At 38.4% G+C, this 17,662-nt stretch overlaps 1 protein-coding gene across 4 annotated transcripts in view; it reads right to left on the bottom strand.

Moving 5' to 3' along the window:
- USP8 (ubiquitin specific peptidase 8) overlaps nt 1-17,662 on the bottom strand; it is a 75,255-nt gene that overhangs the window by 18,127 nt on the left and 39,466 nt on the right. For all 4 annotated transcript variants that reach the window (XM_026518464.4, XM_044390969.3, XM_026518465.4 and 1 more), the window contains 3 exons: nt 16,143-16,305; nt 12,295-12,439; nt 11,773-11,996 (listed from right to left, as the gene is read on the bottom strand). In XM_026518464.4, coding sequence (XP_026374249.2) covers nt 11,773-11,996; nt 12,295-12,439; nt 16,143-16,305 — 532 coding nt within the window. The remainder of the gene's footprint in view (nt 1-11,772; nt 11,997-12,294; nt 12,440-16,142; nt 16,306-17,662) is intronic.

Below are 17,662 nucleotides of genomic sequence, written 5' to 3'. Positions count from 1 at the left end.
GGATTGTCCATCGGGGCCACCTGTGTCCTAGAGTCACGAAAAGCTCAGCAGATGCGCAGGGATGTTCCATTTATAACATTCATCCAAGTCAACGAAAGAAATTGTTTTACTCCAAGGATTTTGTGGGTTCAGGTCAGAAATGGTTGTGGATTCGCACGGCTCCCAGAGCAGAGCTTTCATCCATTTTTGTGCGTCTGCCCCTCGCAGCTCCCATTAGCGGAGAAACGAGACCACGCTGTGGCTACTCCGACTGGGGTGGGGTAGGCCACGACGAAGCCCTGCAGGCCGATGACCACGTAGTGGCTTCCTTTGGTGATGACCTTCCCAATATTCTTGCCGTACTTCTTCAGCTTCTGCCGGTACCTCCTCTGGAGCTTCTCGCCGGGGCTGGCTCCTCCAGCGGCTCACAGTGCTCTGCGAGGACAGCCAGGTGCACCTCGTGCGTGCTCCGGGCCCCCACGCCACTCGCCGCCTGGTCCTGAGGCTCCGGCTGCTACAGGAGGGCGGCCGCCTCCTCGTCCCCCTTCCGTCCGCACTCGTCCCCCTGCTGTACAGGAAGCCACTTGCCGCCTTGCTTCAGAGCCTGTCATGATGCTGTGGCCCCTCTGGCAAAGGTCAGGGCGAGGAGACGCCAACCCCTAACATACTTTTTTTTTTTTTAAAGATTTTATTTATTTATTTGACAGAGAGACAGCCAGCAAGAGAGGGAACACAAACGGGGAGTGAGAGACGAAGAAGCAGGCTCCCAGCAGAGCTGGGAGCCCAATGCGGGGCTTGATCCCAGGACCCTGGGATCATGCCCTGAGCCGACGGCAGACGCTTAACGACTGAGCCACCCAGGTGCCCCCTAACATATTTCTTGAGAATACAATTTACTGACACAAGTATAAAAACTTGTAAGAGTATCTACCAGTAACAACCTGCACAGTGTTCTTAAAAAACGTACTGTACGTTCTGCAACTAGAAAATAATACCATAGGAAGAATTCAGTGAAGAAATCATTCCTTTGCTCCTCACTTCTCTTTTTGCCTCTTCACTTTAAAAATCTATTCCTTCCTCGTCTTTTCCACATTTGAGAATGAAGTAGGAAGAACCACTATAAGGATAAGGATAATAAAAGGTGGGCAGGAACCAAAATAAATGTTTCCATTTACATTTTAACAACTCAACCCATTTCCCCCAATTTTAAAAGCAGAACTATGATAACGTTACTTTCAACTTTATAATTCTTTAAGTTTCCTTGTGTCCACAGGATAAAACTCCAATTTGATCCAAGTATCTCTTGATGACTCTTGACCATCTTTCTGATCTTATCTACTATCACATTCGTCTAGACAGAGTCAAGCATGTCAAAACGACTCACTGGTCCCAGAGCATGCTTTGTTCCTTTAGTCACAAAATCTTCTACTTGTCTCTTTAATCCTCAAATCCTATTGTAACTCTTATAGCCCAGATAAGATACTGCCTCTTCCATGAAGACCTCTATACCCTCAGTCAAAATTTCTCTTCTTGCTCTGTAGTCCAGTGACTATTAGAACGATTATGACTTCTACCTTATACTTTGGCAGTCTTTGTGTACGTCTCTCCTTCTAAACATCAGAGAGAATCCATAGCTTAGTCATATGTGTAAACTTTCATGTTATCTTTAACATAGAAAATCCTCAAAATATGTTAAACAAATTGCACATATCTCAGAAAGTAACAAGAGGATTATGGTTCAAATAACATGTTGATTAAGTTTAAAGCAAGTGCAATAACATAAGCTCTTTTTTCAATTTCTTAAATTTATGTTTTAAGAAAAGTTGCCTAATTAAATGTCTAGTCTTAAGATTTAGTCTGAAATATTTAGAGAAGAAATGAAGAAATGAACCATCTCATTTCGTAACAAAAAAATGACTTTTCTATTCATAGCCTGTTACACAAATCAAATGGCATCCACTTCAAATGTGAAATACTGTTGAAATGTATCTGAAAAAAATTAAAAATGAATGCTATAAAACATGTTATTGGAAAATTCACAGGGGAGAATGAGTTTACCTTCGAGTAAAATGCAGAGTGAAAAAGCTGCATTTTTATTGTAACATACTGGTTATTTAAAATCATTTAAATAATTATTGTTAAAACATGCCTGTTGGAATGGGGATCAAGATGGTGGAGTAAGATCTTGAGCTCACCTCCTTTCACGGACATACCAAAACTACAACTAAACGTAGACAAGCTCTCTTGAGAATGACCTGAATACTAGCAAAGCAACTCTTCCACAACCAAAAATATAAATAAAAAGCCAAGTTCAGACAGGTGAGAGGGGCAGAGGCACAGTCTAGTCAGTATCCACACACCTGGTACAGCGATATACAAATGGCAGGAATAATCACAAATGTGGAGGTCCTCCCCATTTTAAAGGGCCAGGCCACAAACTCACTTGTTCCCCGACCCAACACAGAGGAAACAGTTTGAAAAGCACCTGGGCCATACGTGAAGGACATTTATTAACTAATTTTAAGGTATGTGCAGGAGGGGCAGGGATCTATAGGGACATTCTCCAGGAATGGAAGTGCTTGTAGGCACCACTTCTGACACTCTTCACGTGCCCTGCTACCACCATTCACGCCATCTGGTATTCCCCTATGGATCAGCCCTGCCCAATGTGCATACTCCGGCAGGTGCCCATCTGAAGTGGTTCCTGCTCAACCACCCCTGGCAGGCAGCCTAAGACAAGACAGCAGCCCCCCCAAAGCAGCTGCTGCTGGGGTGGGGAAGGTGTCAGTTCTACCCAACAGCCTTCCCCAGTTGTGCTTGGGCCTCTCAGCCATCTGCATCAGGGACTAGTCCTGGCCACCAGTGTGCCTGTAGCAGTCTCGACCTAGCCACATCAGAAGGGCACACACAGCCCACAGGGGATACCCCTGGAGTACCTGGTTCTGGTGACCAGGGGGAGACTGCACATCTGGGCCCCACAGGGCACCATCTACATAAGTCCACTCCTTCAAGACTGGGAGATGCAACTGACCTATCTAACACAGAGAAGCACAGAGAGTCAAGCAAAATGAGGAGGCAGAGGTATATGTTCAAAACAAACAATAAGATAAAACCTCAGAAAAAGAACCAGAGATAAGCAATCTACCTGATAAAGAGTTCAAAGCAGTGGTCATGATGATATTCACTGAACTTGGAAGAATGGATGAATGCACTAAGAATTTCAACAAAGAGGTAGAAAATGCAAAAAAGAACCAATCAGAGCTGAAGAATAAAAGTAACTAAAAGGAAAAATACACTAGGAGGAATCAAGAGCAGATTAAAAAATACCGAATATATCAGTGATCTGGAAGACAGAATAATGGAAATCACTCATGTTGAAGAACAAAAAGAAAAAAGAACTTAAAAGAGGGTAGTTTAAGAGATGATGGGGACAATATCAAGTGTACTAATATTTGTACTACGGGGTACTAGAAGGAGAAGGGAAAGAGAAAGGGGCAGAAAACTTATTTGAAAAAATATAGCTGAAAACTTTCCTAACCTAGAGAAGAAAACAGACAATCCAGGTCTAGAACACAAAGAACCAAAACAAGATGAAAACAAAGAGATCTGCATCAAGACATAATAATTAACACGTCAAAGGTTAAAGACAAAGAGAATTGGGGCACCTGGGTGACCCAGTCCATTAAGCATCTGCCTTCGGCTCAGGTCATGATCTCAGGGTCCTGGGATTGAGCCCTGTGTCAGGCTCCCTGCTCAGCGGGGAGTCTTCTTCTCCCTCTGTCCCTCCCCCCACTCATGCTCTCTGTCTCATATAAATAAAATCATAAAAAAAAAAAAGATAAAGAGAATTTTTAAAGCAGCGAGAGAGAAGCAAAAAGTTACCTATAAGAGAAACCCTATAAGGCTCTCAGCTGATTTTTTAGCAAAAACTTTGTAGGCCAGAAGGGACTGTCATGATATATTCGAATTGTAGAAAAAAAAGCCTATAACCAAGAATACTCTACCTAGCAAGGTTATAATTCAGAATTAAAAAAAAAAAAAGATTTATTTATTTATTTGACAGAGAGACAGCCAGCAAGAGAGGGAACACAAGCAGGGGGAGTGGGAGAGAAAGAAGCAGGCTCCCAGCAAAGGAGCCGATGTGGGGCTCAATCCCAGGACTCTGGGATTACGCCCTGAGCCAAAGGTAGACGCTTAATGACTGAGCCACCCAGGCGCCCCATCATTCAGAATTAAATAAGAAATAAAGAGTTTCCCGGAAAAACAAAAGTTAAAGGAGTTTCACCATCACTAAACCAGCCTTGTAAAAGGTTAAAGGAACTCTGTTAAGTGGAAAAGAAAAGGCCATAATTAGATGTAACATTTTAAGAGAAAAAATGTCATTGGTAAGAGCAAACATAGTAAAGGTAGGGGATAAACTAATTCTAAAGCTACTACGGAGATTATGACAAAAGTAAAAAAATCAAGTATAATAAAGAAATACAAAAATAAAAAATGTAAAATACATCAGAAATATAAAATGTGGAGGGGTGCCTTGGTGGCTCAGTCAGTTAAGTGTGTCTCTTGGTTTCAGCTCAGGTTGTGATCTTGTGGGTGGTGAGACTGAGCCCTGCGTTGGGCTTCACGCTCAGTGGGGAGACTGCTTGAAGATTCTCTCCCTCTGTCCCTCCCCCCACTGGAGTGCACACTCTCACTTTCAAATAAATAAATCTTAAAAAAAAAAAAAGGAATATAGGGGTGCCTGGGTGGCACAGAGGTTAAGCGTCTGCCTTCGGCTCAGGGCGTGATCCTGCCGTTATGGGATCGAGCCCCACATCAGGCTCCTCCGCTATGAGCCTGCTTCTTCCTCTCCCACTCCCCCTGCTTGTGTTCCCTCTCTTGCTGGCTGTCTCTATCTCTGTCAAATAAATAAATAAAATCTTAAAAAAAAAAAAAAGGAATATAAAATGTGAAGGGGATGAATTAAAATGTAGTGGTTTTAGAATGTGTTTGAAGTTAAGTGCTATATATATCTAAGGTATTATATACGTACCAAAAACCAAAAGCCTGTAATAGATACACAAAAAATAAAGAGAAAGGAATCTAAACAAAACATTAGAGAAAGTCAACAAATCACAAGGGAAGAGAGCAAGAGAAGGAACAGAAAAGAGCTACAAAAACAATCAGAAAAAATTAATAAAATGGCAGTAAGTACATACCTATAAATAATTAGTTTGAATGTAAATGGATTAAGTGCTATAATCAAAATACACAGGATGACAGAATGGATAAAAAAAATAAGACCCATCTCGTATTCTGCTTACAAGAAACTTCAGACTTAAAGACACATACAGACTAAAAGTGAGTGGATGGAAAAAGTCCATGCAAATGGAAGCAAAAAAGCAAAAAAGCAAAAAAGCAAAAAAGCAAAAAAAAAAAAAAAAAAAAAAAAAGGGTGGGGTAGCAACATTTTTATCAGACAAAATAGACTTTAAAACAAGGACTGTATATAACAAGAGACAAAGAGGGGCATTCTATGATGACAAAGGGATCAATCCAGTTAAGAGGATATAACAAATTTAAATATCTGTGCACCCATCTCAGGAGCACCTAAATATATAAAGCAAATATTAACAGACAGAAAGGAAGAAATTGATCATATGACAATAATAGCAAGGGATTTTAACACCATACTTACACCAATGGATAGATCATCCAGATGGAAAATAAACAAGGGAAACAGTAGCTTTGAAGGACATATTAGACCACACTGATCTAACAGACATACACAGTACATTCTGTTTCAAAACAGCAGAGTATACATTCTTTTCAAGTGTACATGAAACCTTCTCCAGGACAGATCACATGTTAGGCCACATAACAAGTCTCAATACATTTAAGAAGACTGAAATCGTATCAAGCATCTTTTCCAACCACAGCAGTATGAAACTAGAAATCAATTATAAGAAAAAATCTGGAAAGAATACAAACACATAGAACTTCTAAACAACAGAGTCAACCAAGAAATCAAAGAAGAAATTAAAAAATACATGGAAACAAATAAACATGAAAGCACAATGGTCCAAACCTTTGGGATGCAGCATAAACAGTTCTAAGAGAGAAGTCTACAGAGATAAAGGCCTACCTCAAGAAACAAGAAAAATCTCAAATAAAAATACCTAACCTCATACCTAAATAAACTAGAAAAAGAACAAAGCCCCAAATTAGCAGAAGGAAGGAAATAAAAAAGAGAGCAGAAAAAAATGAAACAGTAAAAACAATAGAAAAGATCAATGAAATCAAGAGCTGCTTCTTGGAAGAGATGAACAAAACTGATAAATCCTTAGCCCGACTGATTCATCAAGAAAACATGAGTGGACTTAAATAAACAGAATCAGAAATGAAGAAGAGGGGCGCCTGGGTGGCACAGCAGTTAAGCATCTGCCTTCGGCTCAGGGCGTGATCCCAGCGTTACGGGATCGAGCCCCACGTCAGGCTCCTCCACTATGAGCCTGCTTCTTCCTCTCCCACTCCCCTTGCTTGTGTTCCCTCTCTCGCTGGCTGTCTCTATCTCTGTCGAATAAATAAATAAAATCTTAAAAAAAAAAAAAAGAAATGAAGAAGAAATAACAACTGACACCACAGTAACACAAAAGATTACAGAAGATTATGAAAAATTGTATGCCAATGAATTGGACAACCTAGGAGAAATGCATAAATTCTTTGAAACATACAATTTTCCAAGACTCAATCAGCAAGAACAGAAAATATTAATTAATTACAGGCATACTTTGTTTTACTGCACTTTGCTTTACTGCACTTCGCAGACATTATATTTTTTAAAAACTAAAGGTTTTTGGCAACCCTGAGTCAAGCAAGTCTATTAGTGACACTCCTTCAACAGCATTTGCTCACTTCATATCTCTGCATCACATTTTGATAATTCTCACAATATTTCAAACATTTTATTATTACTTCATGTCATGGTAATTTGTGATCAATGATCTTTGATGTTACTATTTTAATTTTTTTTCCAGTGCCATGAACCATACCCATATGATTTAATAAATGTTGTGTGTATGTTCTGCCTGCTCCATGGACCAACTGTTCCCCAGTCTCTCTCCCTCTCCTTGGGCCTCTCTATTCCCCAAGACACAATAATGAAATTAGGCCAATGAATAACCCTGCCCTCTTAAGTGTTTAAGTGAACAGAAGAGTCACACATCTATCTTTTTTTTTTTAAGATTTTATTTATTTATTTGTCAGAGAGACAAATTCATTTTCTGAGGCTAGAACTGCGTAGAAAGTGATTCCTACAATGGATCTAGGCAAGGTCAATTGAAAGCTTTCTGGAAAGGACACACTATTCTACATGAAGTTAAGAACATTAGTGACTCCTAGAAAGATGTCAAGATTTCAACATTAACAGGATTTTGGAAGAAGTTGATTCCAGGCCTCATGGATGACTTTGAGGCATTCAAGACTAAAGTGACAGAACTAACCTCAAAGTGGTAGAAATAGTAAGAGAACTAGAATTACAAGTAGAGCCTGACGATAGGACTAAATTGCTGCTATCTCGAATGGATGAACAGTTGCTTCTTTTGGATGAGTAAAGAATGTGGTTTCTTGAAATGGAATCTACTGGAAGATGCTGTGAAGACTTGAAATGACAACAAAGGATTTAGAATATAACATAAACTTAGTTGATAAAGGAGTGGCAGGGTTTGAGAGAATGGACTCCAATTTTGAAAGAAGTTTTATTGTGGGGAAAATGCTATCAAATAGTATTGCATACCACAAAGGAATCATTCATGAAAGAAAGAGTCAATTGATACAGCAAACGTCACTGTTGTCTTATTTTAAGAAATTGCCACAGTTACCCTAAACTTCAGCAACCACCCCTTATCAGTCAATAGCCATCAACACTGAGGCAAGACCCTCCACCAGCAAAAAGATTACATCCTGCTGAAATCTCAAATGATGGCTAGCCTTTTTAGCAGTATTTTTCAATTAAGATATGTACATTGTTATTTTAGTCATAATGCTATTGCACACTTAATAGACAACAATACAGTGTAAAGATAACTTTTATACACACCAAAAACCCAAAAAATTAATTAGATTTACTTTATCATGATAATTCACTTTATTGTGGTGGTCTGGAACAAAACCCACAATATCTGTTGTATACCTGTACTAGCAATGAAACGGAATCACTAATCAAAAACTCCCACAACCCCACAAAGTCCAGGAACAGATGGCTTCACATGTGATTTCTACCAAAGAAGAGTTAATATCTATTCTTCTCAAACTATTCCAAGAAATCAAAGAGGAAGGAACACTTCCAAATTCATTGTACAAGATCAGCATTACCCTCATACGCAAAGCAGACAAAAACACTGTAAAAAAGAACATTATTGGCCAACATCCCTGATGAACTGAGATGTAAGAATATTCAACAAAATATCAGCAAGCTGAATTCAACAATACACTAAAAGGATCATGCACCACAACCAAGAGGGATTTATTCCAGGGATACAAGGATGGTTCAATATCTGCAAATCAATCAACAAAATGAAGGATAAAAACCATATGAGCATTACAGTAGATGCAGAAGAAGCATTTGATAAAATGCATCATCCATTTATGCTAAAAACTCAACAAACTGGGTATATAGCAAACATATTTCAACATAATAAGGAACTATATGACAAACCCACACCTAACACCACACTCAACAGTGAAATGTTGAAATATTTTCCTTCAAGATATGAACAAGAAGGATGCCCACCCTTTCTACTTCTGTTCAATATAGCACTGGAAATCCTAGCCACAGCAATCAGCTGGGAAAAAGAAACAGAAGGCATCCAAATTGGTAAGGAAGAAGTGAAACTGGTACTATCTATGGATCACAAGACACTATATGTAGAAAACCCTACACTTCACCAGAAAACCTATTAGAACTAACAAATGAATTTAGTAAGGTTGCAGGATGCAAAATCAATATACAGAAATTTGTTCTGTTTCTACACCCTAATAATGAACCATAACAACGAGAAATTAAGAAACTATTCTAGGGGCGCCTGGGTAGCGCAGTCGTTAAACCGTCTGCCTTCGGCTCAGGGCGTGATCCTGGCGTTCCGGGATCGAGTCCCACATCGGGCTCCTCTGCTGGGAGCCTGCTTCTTCCTCTCCCACTCCCCCTGCTTGTGTTCCCTCTCTCGCTGGCTGTCTCTGTCAAATAAATAAATAAAAAAAATCTAAAAAAAAAAAAAAAAAAGAAAAAAGAAACTATTCTATAGCCAGCTGCATCAAAAAGATTAAAATACTTATGAATAAATTTAACCATGAGATAAAAAACCTGTACTCCAAAAACTTTTAAGACACTGATGAAAGAAACTGAAGATGAGATAAATGGAAAGATATACCATGCTCGTGGAGTGGAAGAATTAATATTGTTAAAACATCAATGCTACCCAAAGCAATCTACAGATTTAATCAATATCTATCTAAATACCAATACTATTTTTCATAGAACTAGAATAAAAAAATCCTAAAATTTGTATGGAACCACAAAGGATCACCAATAGCCAAAGCAATTCTGAGAAAGAAGAACAAAGCTGGAGGTGTTGCAATTCCAGATTTCAAGATACACTACAAATCTAATCAAAACAGTATGGCACTGGTACCAAAACACATGATCAATGGAACAGTATAAAGAACCCAGAAATAAAACCACACTTAAATGGTAAGTTAATCTATGAGAAAGGAGGCAAGAATATACAATGGGGATAAGACAGTCTCTTCAATAAACAGTGTTGGGAAGGCTAAACAGCAACATGCAAAAGAATGAAATTGGACCACACTTTCTTATATCTATATGAAAATAAATTCAAATGGATTAAAGACCAAGATGTAAGACCTGAAGCCATAGAACTAAAAGAAAATATAGGTAGTAAATTCTTAGACACTGATTCTAGCAATATTTTTTAGACCTGTCTCCTCAGCCAAGGGCAACAAAAGTAAAAATAAACAAATGGGACTCATTCATCACACTAAAAAGCTTTTGCACAGTGAAGGAAACCATCAACAAAATGAAAAGGCATCCTACTGAATGTGGTATATATTTGCAAATGACATATTCGACAATGGATTAATATCCAAAATATACAAAGAACTTACGCAACTCAACACCAAAAAACCCACACAATCTGATTTAATAATGGGCAGAGGACCCAAATAGACATTTTTCCAAAGAAGTCATACAGTAGCCAAGAGAAACATGAAAAAGTGCTCAAGATTACTAATCATCAGGAAAATGCAAATTAAAACCACAATGAGGTATCACTTAAAAAAAAAAAAGATTTATTTATTTGAGAGACAGTGAGCAAGCACGTAGTGGAGAGGGGGAGAGAAAGAATCTTAAGTAGACTATATGCTGAGCATGGGGTCCAATGTGGGAGCTCGATTCCACAACCCTGAGGATCACGACCTGAGCTAAAACCAAGAGTCAGAGGCTTAACCAACTGAGCCACCCGAAATTATCACTTTACACCTGTCAGAATGGGTAAAATCAAAAAGAGCAGAAATATCAAGTGTTGGTGAGGATGTGATGGAAAAAGAAATCCTGGTACACTGTTGGTGGGAATGTGAATTGGTGCAGCCACTGGAGAAAACAGTATGGAAAGTCCTCAAAAAATGAAAAATAGAACTATATGATCTAGCAATTCCACTTCTGATAATTCCATTCATCAGAAGAAAATGAAAACAGTAATTCAAAAAGACATATGCACCCCATGTTAAAGTATTTACAAAGCTAAGGTATGGAAACAACTTGTGTTCACCAATAGATGAACAGATAAAGAACATGTGGTGTATATATAGTGATATAGCACTCATCCACAAAAAAGAATAAAATCTTATCACTTGCAGTACATAGATGGACCTAAAGGGTATTATGCTAAGTGAAATAAGTCAAAAAAAGACAGATACTATATGATTTCACTTATATGTGTAATCTGAAAAGCAAGACAAACAAAACAAAACCGAAACAGACTCATAAAGAGAACAAACTGGTGGTTGCCCAGGGTGGAGGGGTTTGAGGAGGTTGGATGAAATAGGTGAAGGGGATTAAGAAGTACAAACTTACCGCTAAGAAATAAGTCACAGGGATGTAAAGTATAGTAAAGAAAATATAGTCAATAACATCTTACTTAACTTTGATGACAGATGGTATCTAGACTTCTGGCGATGATTTCATGATGTATATAAATGTCTAATCACTATGTTGTACATCTGAAACTAATATAATATTGTACGGCAACAATACTTCAATAATAACAAAAGAAGTAACAATAACAAAAAACATGCATGTTCTTTATGTATCAAATTCTAAGGAAACAGAACTATAGTATTATTTTGAAAGCAAAATATTGATATCACATATCTATCATCTTTAAGCCAAACTATTTGGGAAAACACTATGGGTTAAATTATAATACGAGAAACTCCTGAAAATGTTCATATTTACTGTGATAACACAATCTTTTACTGGTACTGCCTATAGTAAATGGATTGCTAGCTGCCTCTGAAATCTTTTGAATTATCTATTCTAATGCTGCTGTGGCAACAGGACTGAATTATAATGAAAAATTTTTATAGCCAAAAGGCACCAAAACATATAAATTTTCCTCACTCGTATTTTTCTTTATAAAATATAAAAGGTTATATATAAAACTTCATTTGTATACTATGCATTTAATGTAATATTAAAAAAAGAGAAACAATAAAGTTAAAAAGAAATCAAGAACATACCTGTGGAACGTTCTTTGTAACAGGCACTGGCTGAATTATGGGTAAAACATCAGAATTAGAAGCAGCAATTGGCTCAACTGGAGCTGATATGTTCTGTGGTACCATTCTCTCATCTTGATCATTTATCAATTCTATACTTTCATTTACTTCTACAGAAGGAGGTGGCATCTGGGCAGTAGGTTTAGAAGGAACTGATTCTTCCAGTGAAGGATAAGTAAAATCCACTAAAATCCCCAAAAAGAATAACATTTTTCAAAGAACAGCAAACCCCATAAATAGTACTTACATAACTCTTGCATATTATATGTAATAGTTCAATGTAAAGTAAATGAGGTGACAACCACAACAATCTTAAAGAATTAACTTTCACGCTGTGGACATCTGGTATTTTTTATGCCTGAAAACAAACTGCTACCCAATAGGACAAGTACACACACAACCAAGACCACTACCCTGAGAACACAAATAATTTAAAGTTTATTTTACCAAAGCAATTTTAAACAAAAATTTTCACATACATACATGAGATAGACACCTCTTCATTCTTGCCTCGTGGGGGTGGAGTAACTTTAGCATTTGTAGTATACTGAGGATAACAAAGGAGCCAGTTTTCATAGCCTCCTTCTAAAACCAAAGGCTCATTGCGCAGGACAGTTTTACTTTCCCACTATAAAATAAGGAAATAGTATTTTTAATATGGCGGCAGTCTCTTCACAATTAAAAACACAAAAAAACTGAATTTTAAAACTGCTCTCTTAAAGATTCATCTTTGAAATGATAAAAAACGAGAGCTGAATTCAAAATTCAGCATTGAATGAAACAAATGGATACATCAGGTTTTTAAAACCACACAAGTAATCCATGATCTCGGAAGAAAGTTATGAAAAAAAGTTCATATACAATAAAAATCATCCATAATCTAACCACCCAGATATACCACTTTAACATTTCAGGGTTTATTCTTAGAGTTTTCTATGCACATGAATACTTTATAGATTTTATTTTCACGAAACGGTGACTTCTATGCTGCTGTTTTTCTCTTATATGAACATCTTTTATTAACAGTTTTATCACCATTTGTAATGACCAGATAATATTCTATTTTATACACACACACACACACACACACCACCCCCAAACTGAATCAATCATCGGAACACATTATGGTTATTTTCCCCATTTAATTTTAAACAATGCTGAGATAAACACTGAAGATCCTTGTGTATGCACACACTCAATCAACTCCATTAGGGAAAATCCCCAGAAGTGGTGTTGCTGAGCCAAGGCACATAAACATTTTATTCCTGATCTTTAAAAATATATAACCATGTATTTTTTTAGGATAATTTACTAGAACTAGAACTGCTGGATTAAAAGTTTGGTAGATGCTGCGAAACTGCCCTTCAAAAAGACAATACCAATTTATATATTTGTCAACAAATGAGAATGCCTATTCTAAATCTTTATAATTTTTACCAAACTGGCGGACATAAAATGGTATCATGTTTTAATTAGCTTTTATTAGTTAAGCTGCACATCTTTTAGGATACTTATTAACCATTAATATTCTAGGACCTAACTAATCTCCCATGTCCATTTTTCGGTAGAGTTTGCAATTTTTTTAGTAAATGCTGAGGGTACTCGGAATATTAAGAAAAATAGCTCTTTGTCATATATGTTACAATTATTTTTCCTGATTGACTTATGGGATTTTTAACACAGTCAAATATATAGATCTTCCTTTACAGTCTGATTTAGCATCAAGATAATAAAAAACACCCACAAATGGTTTTTCCTAGTATTTCTTGTTTCAATCAACATATTTATGTCATTGACCCATGTGGAATACACTGTGATCTAAGAAGTAAGGTAGGGGTCCCCATTCTTTACTTAGTGGCTAGCCAGCTGTCCCCAAACCATTTCAGTGCATCTTTTCCACATTGATTTGTTTTGTTTTGTTTTTTTATCATGCAAAAGGGAAAAACAACTTATTTTTATGTTTTTTTTACAGAGAGAGAGTTTGTGGGGGGTGGGGGACAGAGAGGGAGAGAGAGAATCTTAAGCAGACTCCACACTCAGCGAGAACCCGACACAGGACTCAATCTCATCCACACTGATTTGTCATCTTTATCATACACTCAACTTCCATTTATCTTAGATTGTACTTCATGAAACTGCCACTTTTGGAGGTCAAAAGTTGCTGATTATTAGCAGTTTCATCTATACTTGGGTGTATTTCCAAATTCCCTGTTTTAAAGCATGAATTGTTTTAAGGGCTTAAGATTGTCCCCTGAAGGGTAATGTTCCATCAACTGACCTTCCTACCAGCACATCAAGTTTAATCTTAACCAGCATTCAGTGCTATCAGCTTAATAATTTAACAAATTAAATAAGCATTATTTTTACTTTTGTTAATTTAGTGAGCAACATGGCATTTACTATTTCAATTTGCATTTCTACTAGTAAAGATCATTTTTATGTTCTGTCACTTGTTCAGGTCTGTGTCCATTGCTTATTTTATCTTAAATGATTTTCTTATTTGCAAAAACTCTTCATATTTTGGGTGTTCTAAACTATAGCTGACTGTTGAACAACATGGGTTTGAACTGCGCAGGTCTACTTACACGCTTTTTTTTTCTTTTGAGTTGACAGCAAAAGCCACAGGCATTTATTTACAACTGCCCACCCCAGTCTCCATGGAAACAAATCGAAAGCGACTGGTGCAGAGGTAGTGCCTGCTGCCCACTGAGTACCCAGGGAAACCTCCCAAGGCTGTCAGCAGCCCCCAGCAATCCCCAAACTGGACAGGGCTACAGTTCACCGTGTGCCAAGAGAGCGGTTAGGTTGAAAGCTCTAGGCTGGTGGGCAGGAGGCTGGGCTGAAGTAGAGGTTTGTACCCAGAGGGCAGGACAGTGCTGCCCAGGAAGCCAAGCATCCCTGACATTCCTCCCTCCCTGCCCTGGTCCTCTTTGGGTTTAGGACCCTCCCTGGCCAGGGGCAGATCACTCGGCACGGTGGTTCCTGGAGGCCAGAACACACACGTGTGGCTATAGTTGCCAGTAGCCACAGGCTGGTGGCACATCTCTACCTAGGCAGACGGGGCAGCTGTACTGTGCTCCAGGGTGCTGTCACTACCTGCAGGCCTACCCAGCAGCTGCCACTGTTGAGCAGAAGCTACCAGGCTGTGGAACACTGCCATCCCAGGGCCAGACCCACTGTTGCCACCGACCTTGTCCTGACACTGCCCATCCGCCTATATAGGCAGATAAATACATGCACAATAAATATATGTACAGTACTATAAATGTAGTTTCTCTTCCTTACGATTTTAATAATATTTTCTTTTCTCTAGCTTACTTTACTGCAAGAATATAACGTATAATACATATAATATACAAAATATGTGTTAATCGACTGTTTATGTTATGTTGATCAACTGTTCTGGCTATTAGCAGTACAAGTTGGGAGAAGTCAAAAGTTGTCGCAGGGTGTTGGCACCCCTAATCCCTGCGTTGTTCAAAGGCCAAATGTATTGCCATGTTTGTTGCAAATACTTTCCTGTTTCCTGCATTCTCATCTTTTAACATTTTTTCACACTTGAAGTTTTATTTTATCAAGTCAGTCTATCTTTTTCTCCTCAAGGACTTCTTCCTTTGCTTTTATGTTTGCATGTCTAATTCTTAAAACAAAAAATAATGCTTTTTTCAGATAACTTATGTTCCTGGAAATTCTAATCCTACTTTAGATAGATCAGTTTGTTGTTACTTGGTGATTGAAAACTAATCTTTCGGGTCTGATTTTTTTTTTTTTTTAAGATTTTATTTATTTATTCGACAGAGATAGAGACAGCCAGCGAGAGAGGGAACACAAGCAGGGGGAGTGGGAAAGGAAGAAGCAGGCTCATAGCGGAGGAGCCTGATGTGGGGCTCGATCCCAGAACGCCGGGATCACGCCCTGAGCTGAAGGCAGGTGCTTAACCGCTGTGCCACCCAGGCGCCCCTCGGGTCTGAATTTTTATTTTTATTTATTTATTTATTTTTTAAAGATTTTATTTATTTATTCGACAGAGATAGAGACAGCCAGCGAGAGAGGGAACACAAGCAGGGGGAGTGGAAGAGGAAGAAGCAGGCTCATAGCGGAGGAGCCTGATGTGGGGCTCGATCCCAGAACGCCGGGATCACGCCCTGAGCCGAAGGCAGGTGCTTAACCGCTGTGCCACCCAGGCGCCCCTCGGGTCTGAATTTTTAAAAAAATTTACAACCAAAGTTGATGGATCTTCTTATCCTTGAGATAAACAGCTAGTCAATATACCTTTCTAACAACCAAATAACGCTTACAATCACAGTAAACTAACAAGGAAACTTGCTAACCTTGAAAAGTGCATCTTTCAGACTCCGTAGAGTTGTTCCAAGTTGTAAATCTTTTGTAGAACTAAACCAGTCAAGAAGTACCACATATTCCACATTCCCCCTCTTCTTCCATGTGTCTTTAGAATCATCTGGGAGTTTTGCTTCAATCCAACTAGCAGTGACTCTGAAATGTATTAACATTTGTATTGGGGCAAAGGTAGACGAGAAGTCCTAATATACTAATATAAGACACTGAGTTTTCTTCTAGTCTGTATCACATCACAGCGAACTTTAAGAAACATTTCTTTCTAAGGTCTAACTGTGTATCAGGGTATTAAATATCCCAACATGTTTAACAACTTCACCTTTGCATAACATTGAAGTATATTTTAGTAATCATTAGAAACTAAAAGAAATAGACTCAATTCTGACCCTTCACAAAAAAAGGGGGGCCAAAACTGAAAACAGAGGAAGTCATCTGAGCCCCTCCCTCTCTCAGCTACAAGTAAATCACTGGGGGGGATCACTTGAGTAACATTATTTATACTTCAGTTCTCTTATACCTATATAATTAATAGTTAGCCAGATACCAAAATGTTTATTTAACAAACACACAGAGCATTTACTATGTGCCAGGTACTATTCTAAATGCTTTATTTATAGACTCTCACTGAATCCTCACTACAGATCCTATGAAGCAGACATTACTATCCCCATTTTATAAATGGAGAAACTGAAGCACAAAGATATTAAGTAACCTCCCCAAGGTTACGGCTGCCAAGTCAAGTCAAATTCAAACTCAGGCAATCTGGTTCATGTCCATGCTCTTAGTTGTTTTGCAGTGCTGCCTCTTAAATCATCAGCTGTGAATAATACCAACTCTACATTAAAGCATGTTGTTCACGTTCTCTTTCGCTCACATAAAAGTTAAAAGTTCTTACCTAAAGTCTTCAGAATGGGCCTGCAGCATGGCCCCTCCCCCCCAATCCTATTATATCAGCTCCTCATCACTAACTACTTGCCCCCTGACTCCTCCACACCAGCCACTGGCTTCTTTGTAGTTCCTGGTTATCAAGGTGTACTCCTGCCTAAGGGCCTCTGCTCCTGCTGCCCTTCTGTCTGGAATCCTTTTCCCTCAGATAACTGCATCACTCATTTCCCTTACCCCTCAAGATCTGCTCAGTAATAGCTTCTCTGCGAAGCCTTTCTGGATTAAGATTTTAATACCTATCCCAGTGTACACACTTGACACACCCATGTCCACAGAACTTATTAGTAGCAGGCATACATTTCAAGTTTTACTGTCTGTTTCACTACCACACCTCCCTGTTAAAATACAAGTTCTGTGAAGCAAAATTTTTGTTCAACAGTTAAGCCCCAGCACTTAGACCATAGCAATCCAACCCATAGTAAACTAATGCTCAGTAAATATCTGCTGAATGACTGAATGAATAATACAGACTTGCTCCTCCAGGTAAGGAACTCCATATTATTCCTGGCGAAGCAACTAAGCATTTTAATATTTAAATGATACTGGCAAG

This window comes from Ursus arctos, unplaced genomic scaffold (genome assembly GCF_023065955.2).
Source record: "Ursus arctos isolate Adak ecotype North America unplaced genomic scaffold, UrsArc2.0 scaffold_36, whole genome shotgun sequence".
NCBI lineage: Eukaryota > Metazoa > Chordata > Mammalia > Carnivora > Ursidae > Ursus > Ursus arctos.
This window is presented reverse-complemented; position numbering and strand designations above follow the sequence as displayed.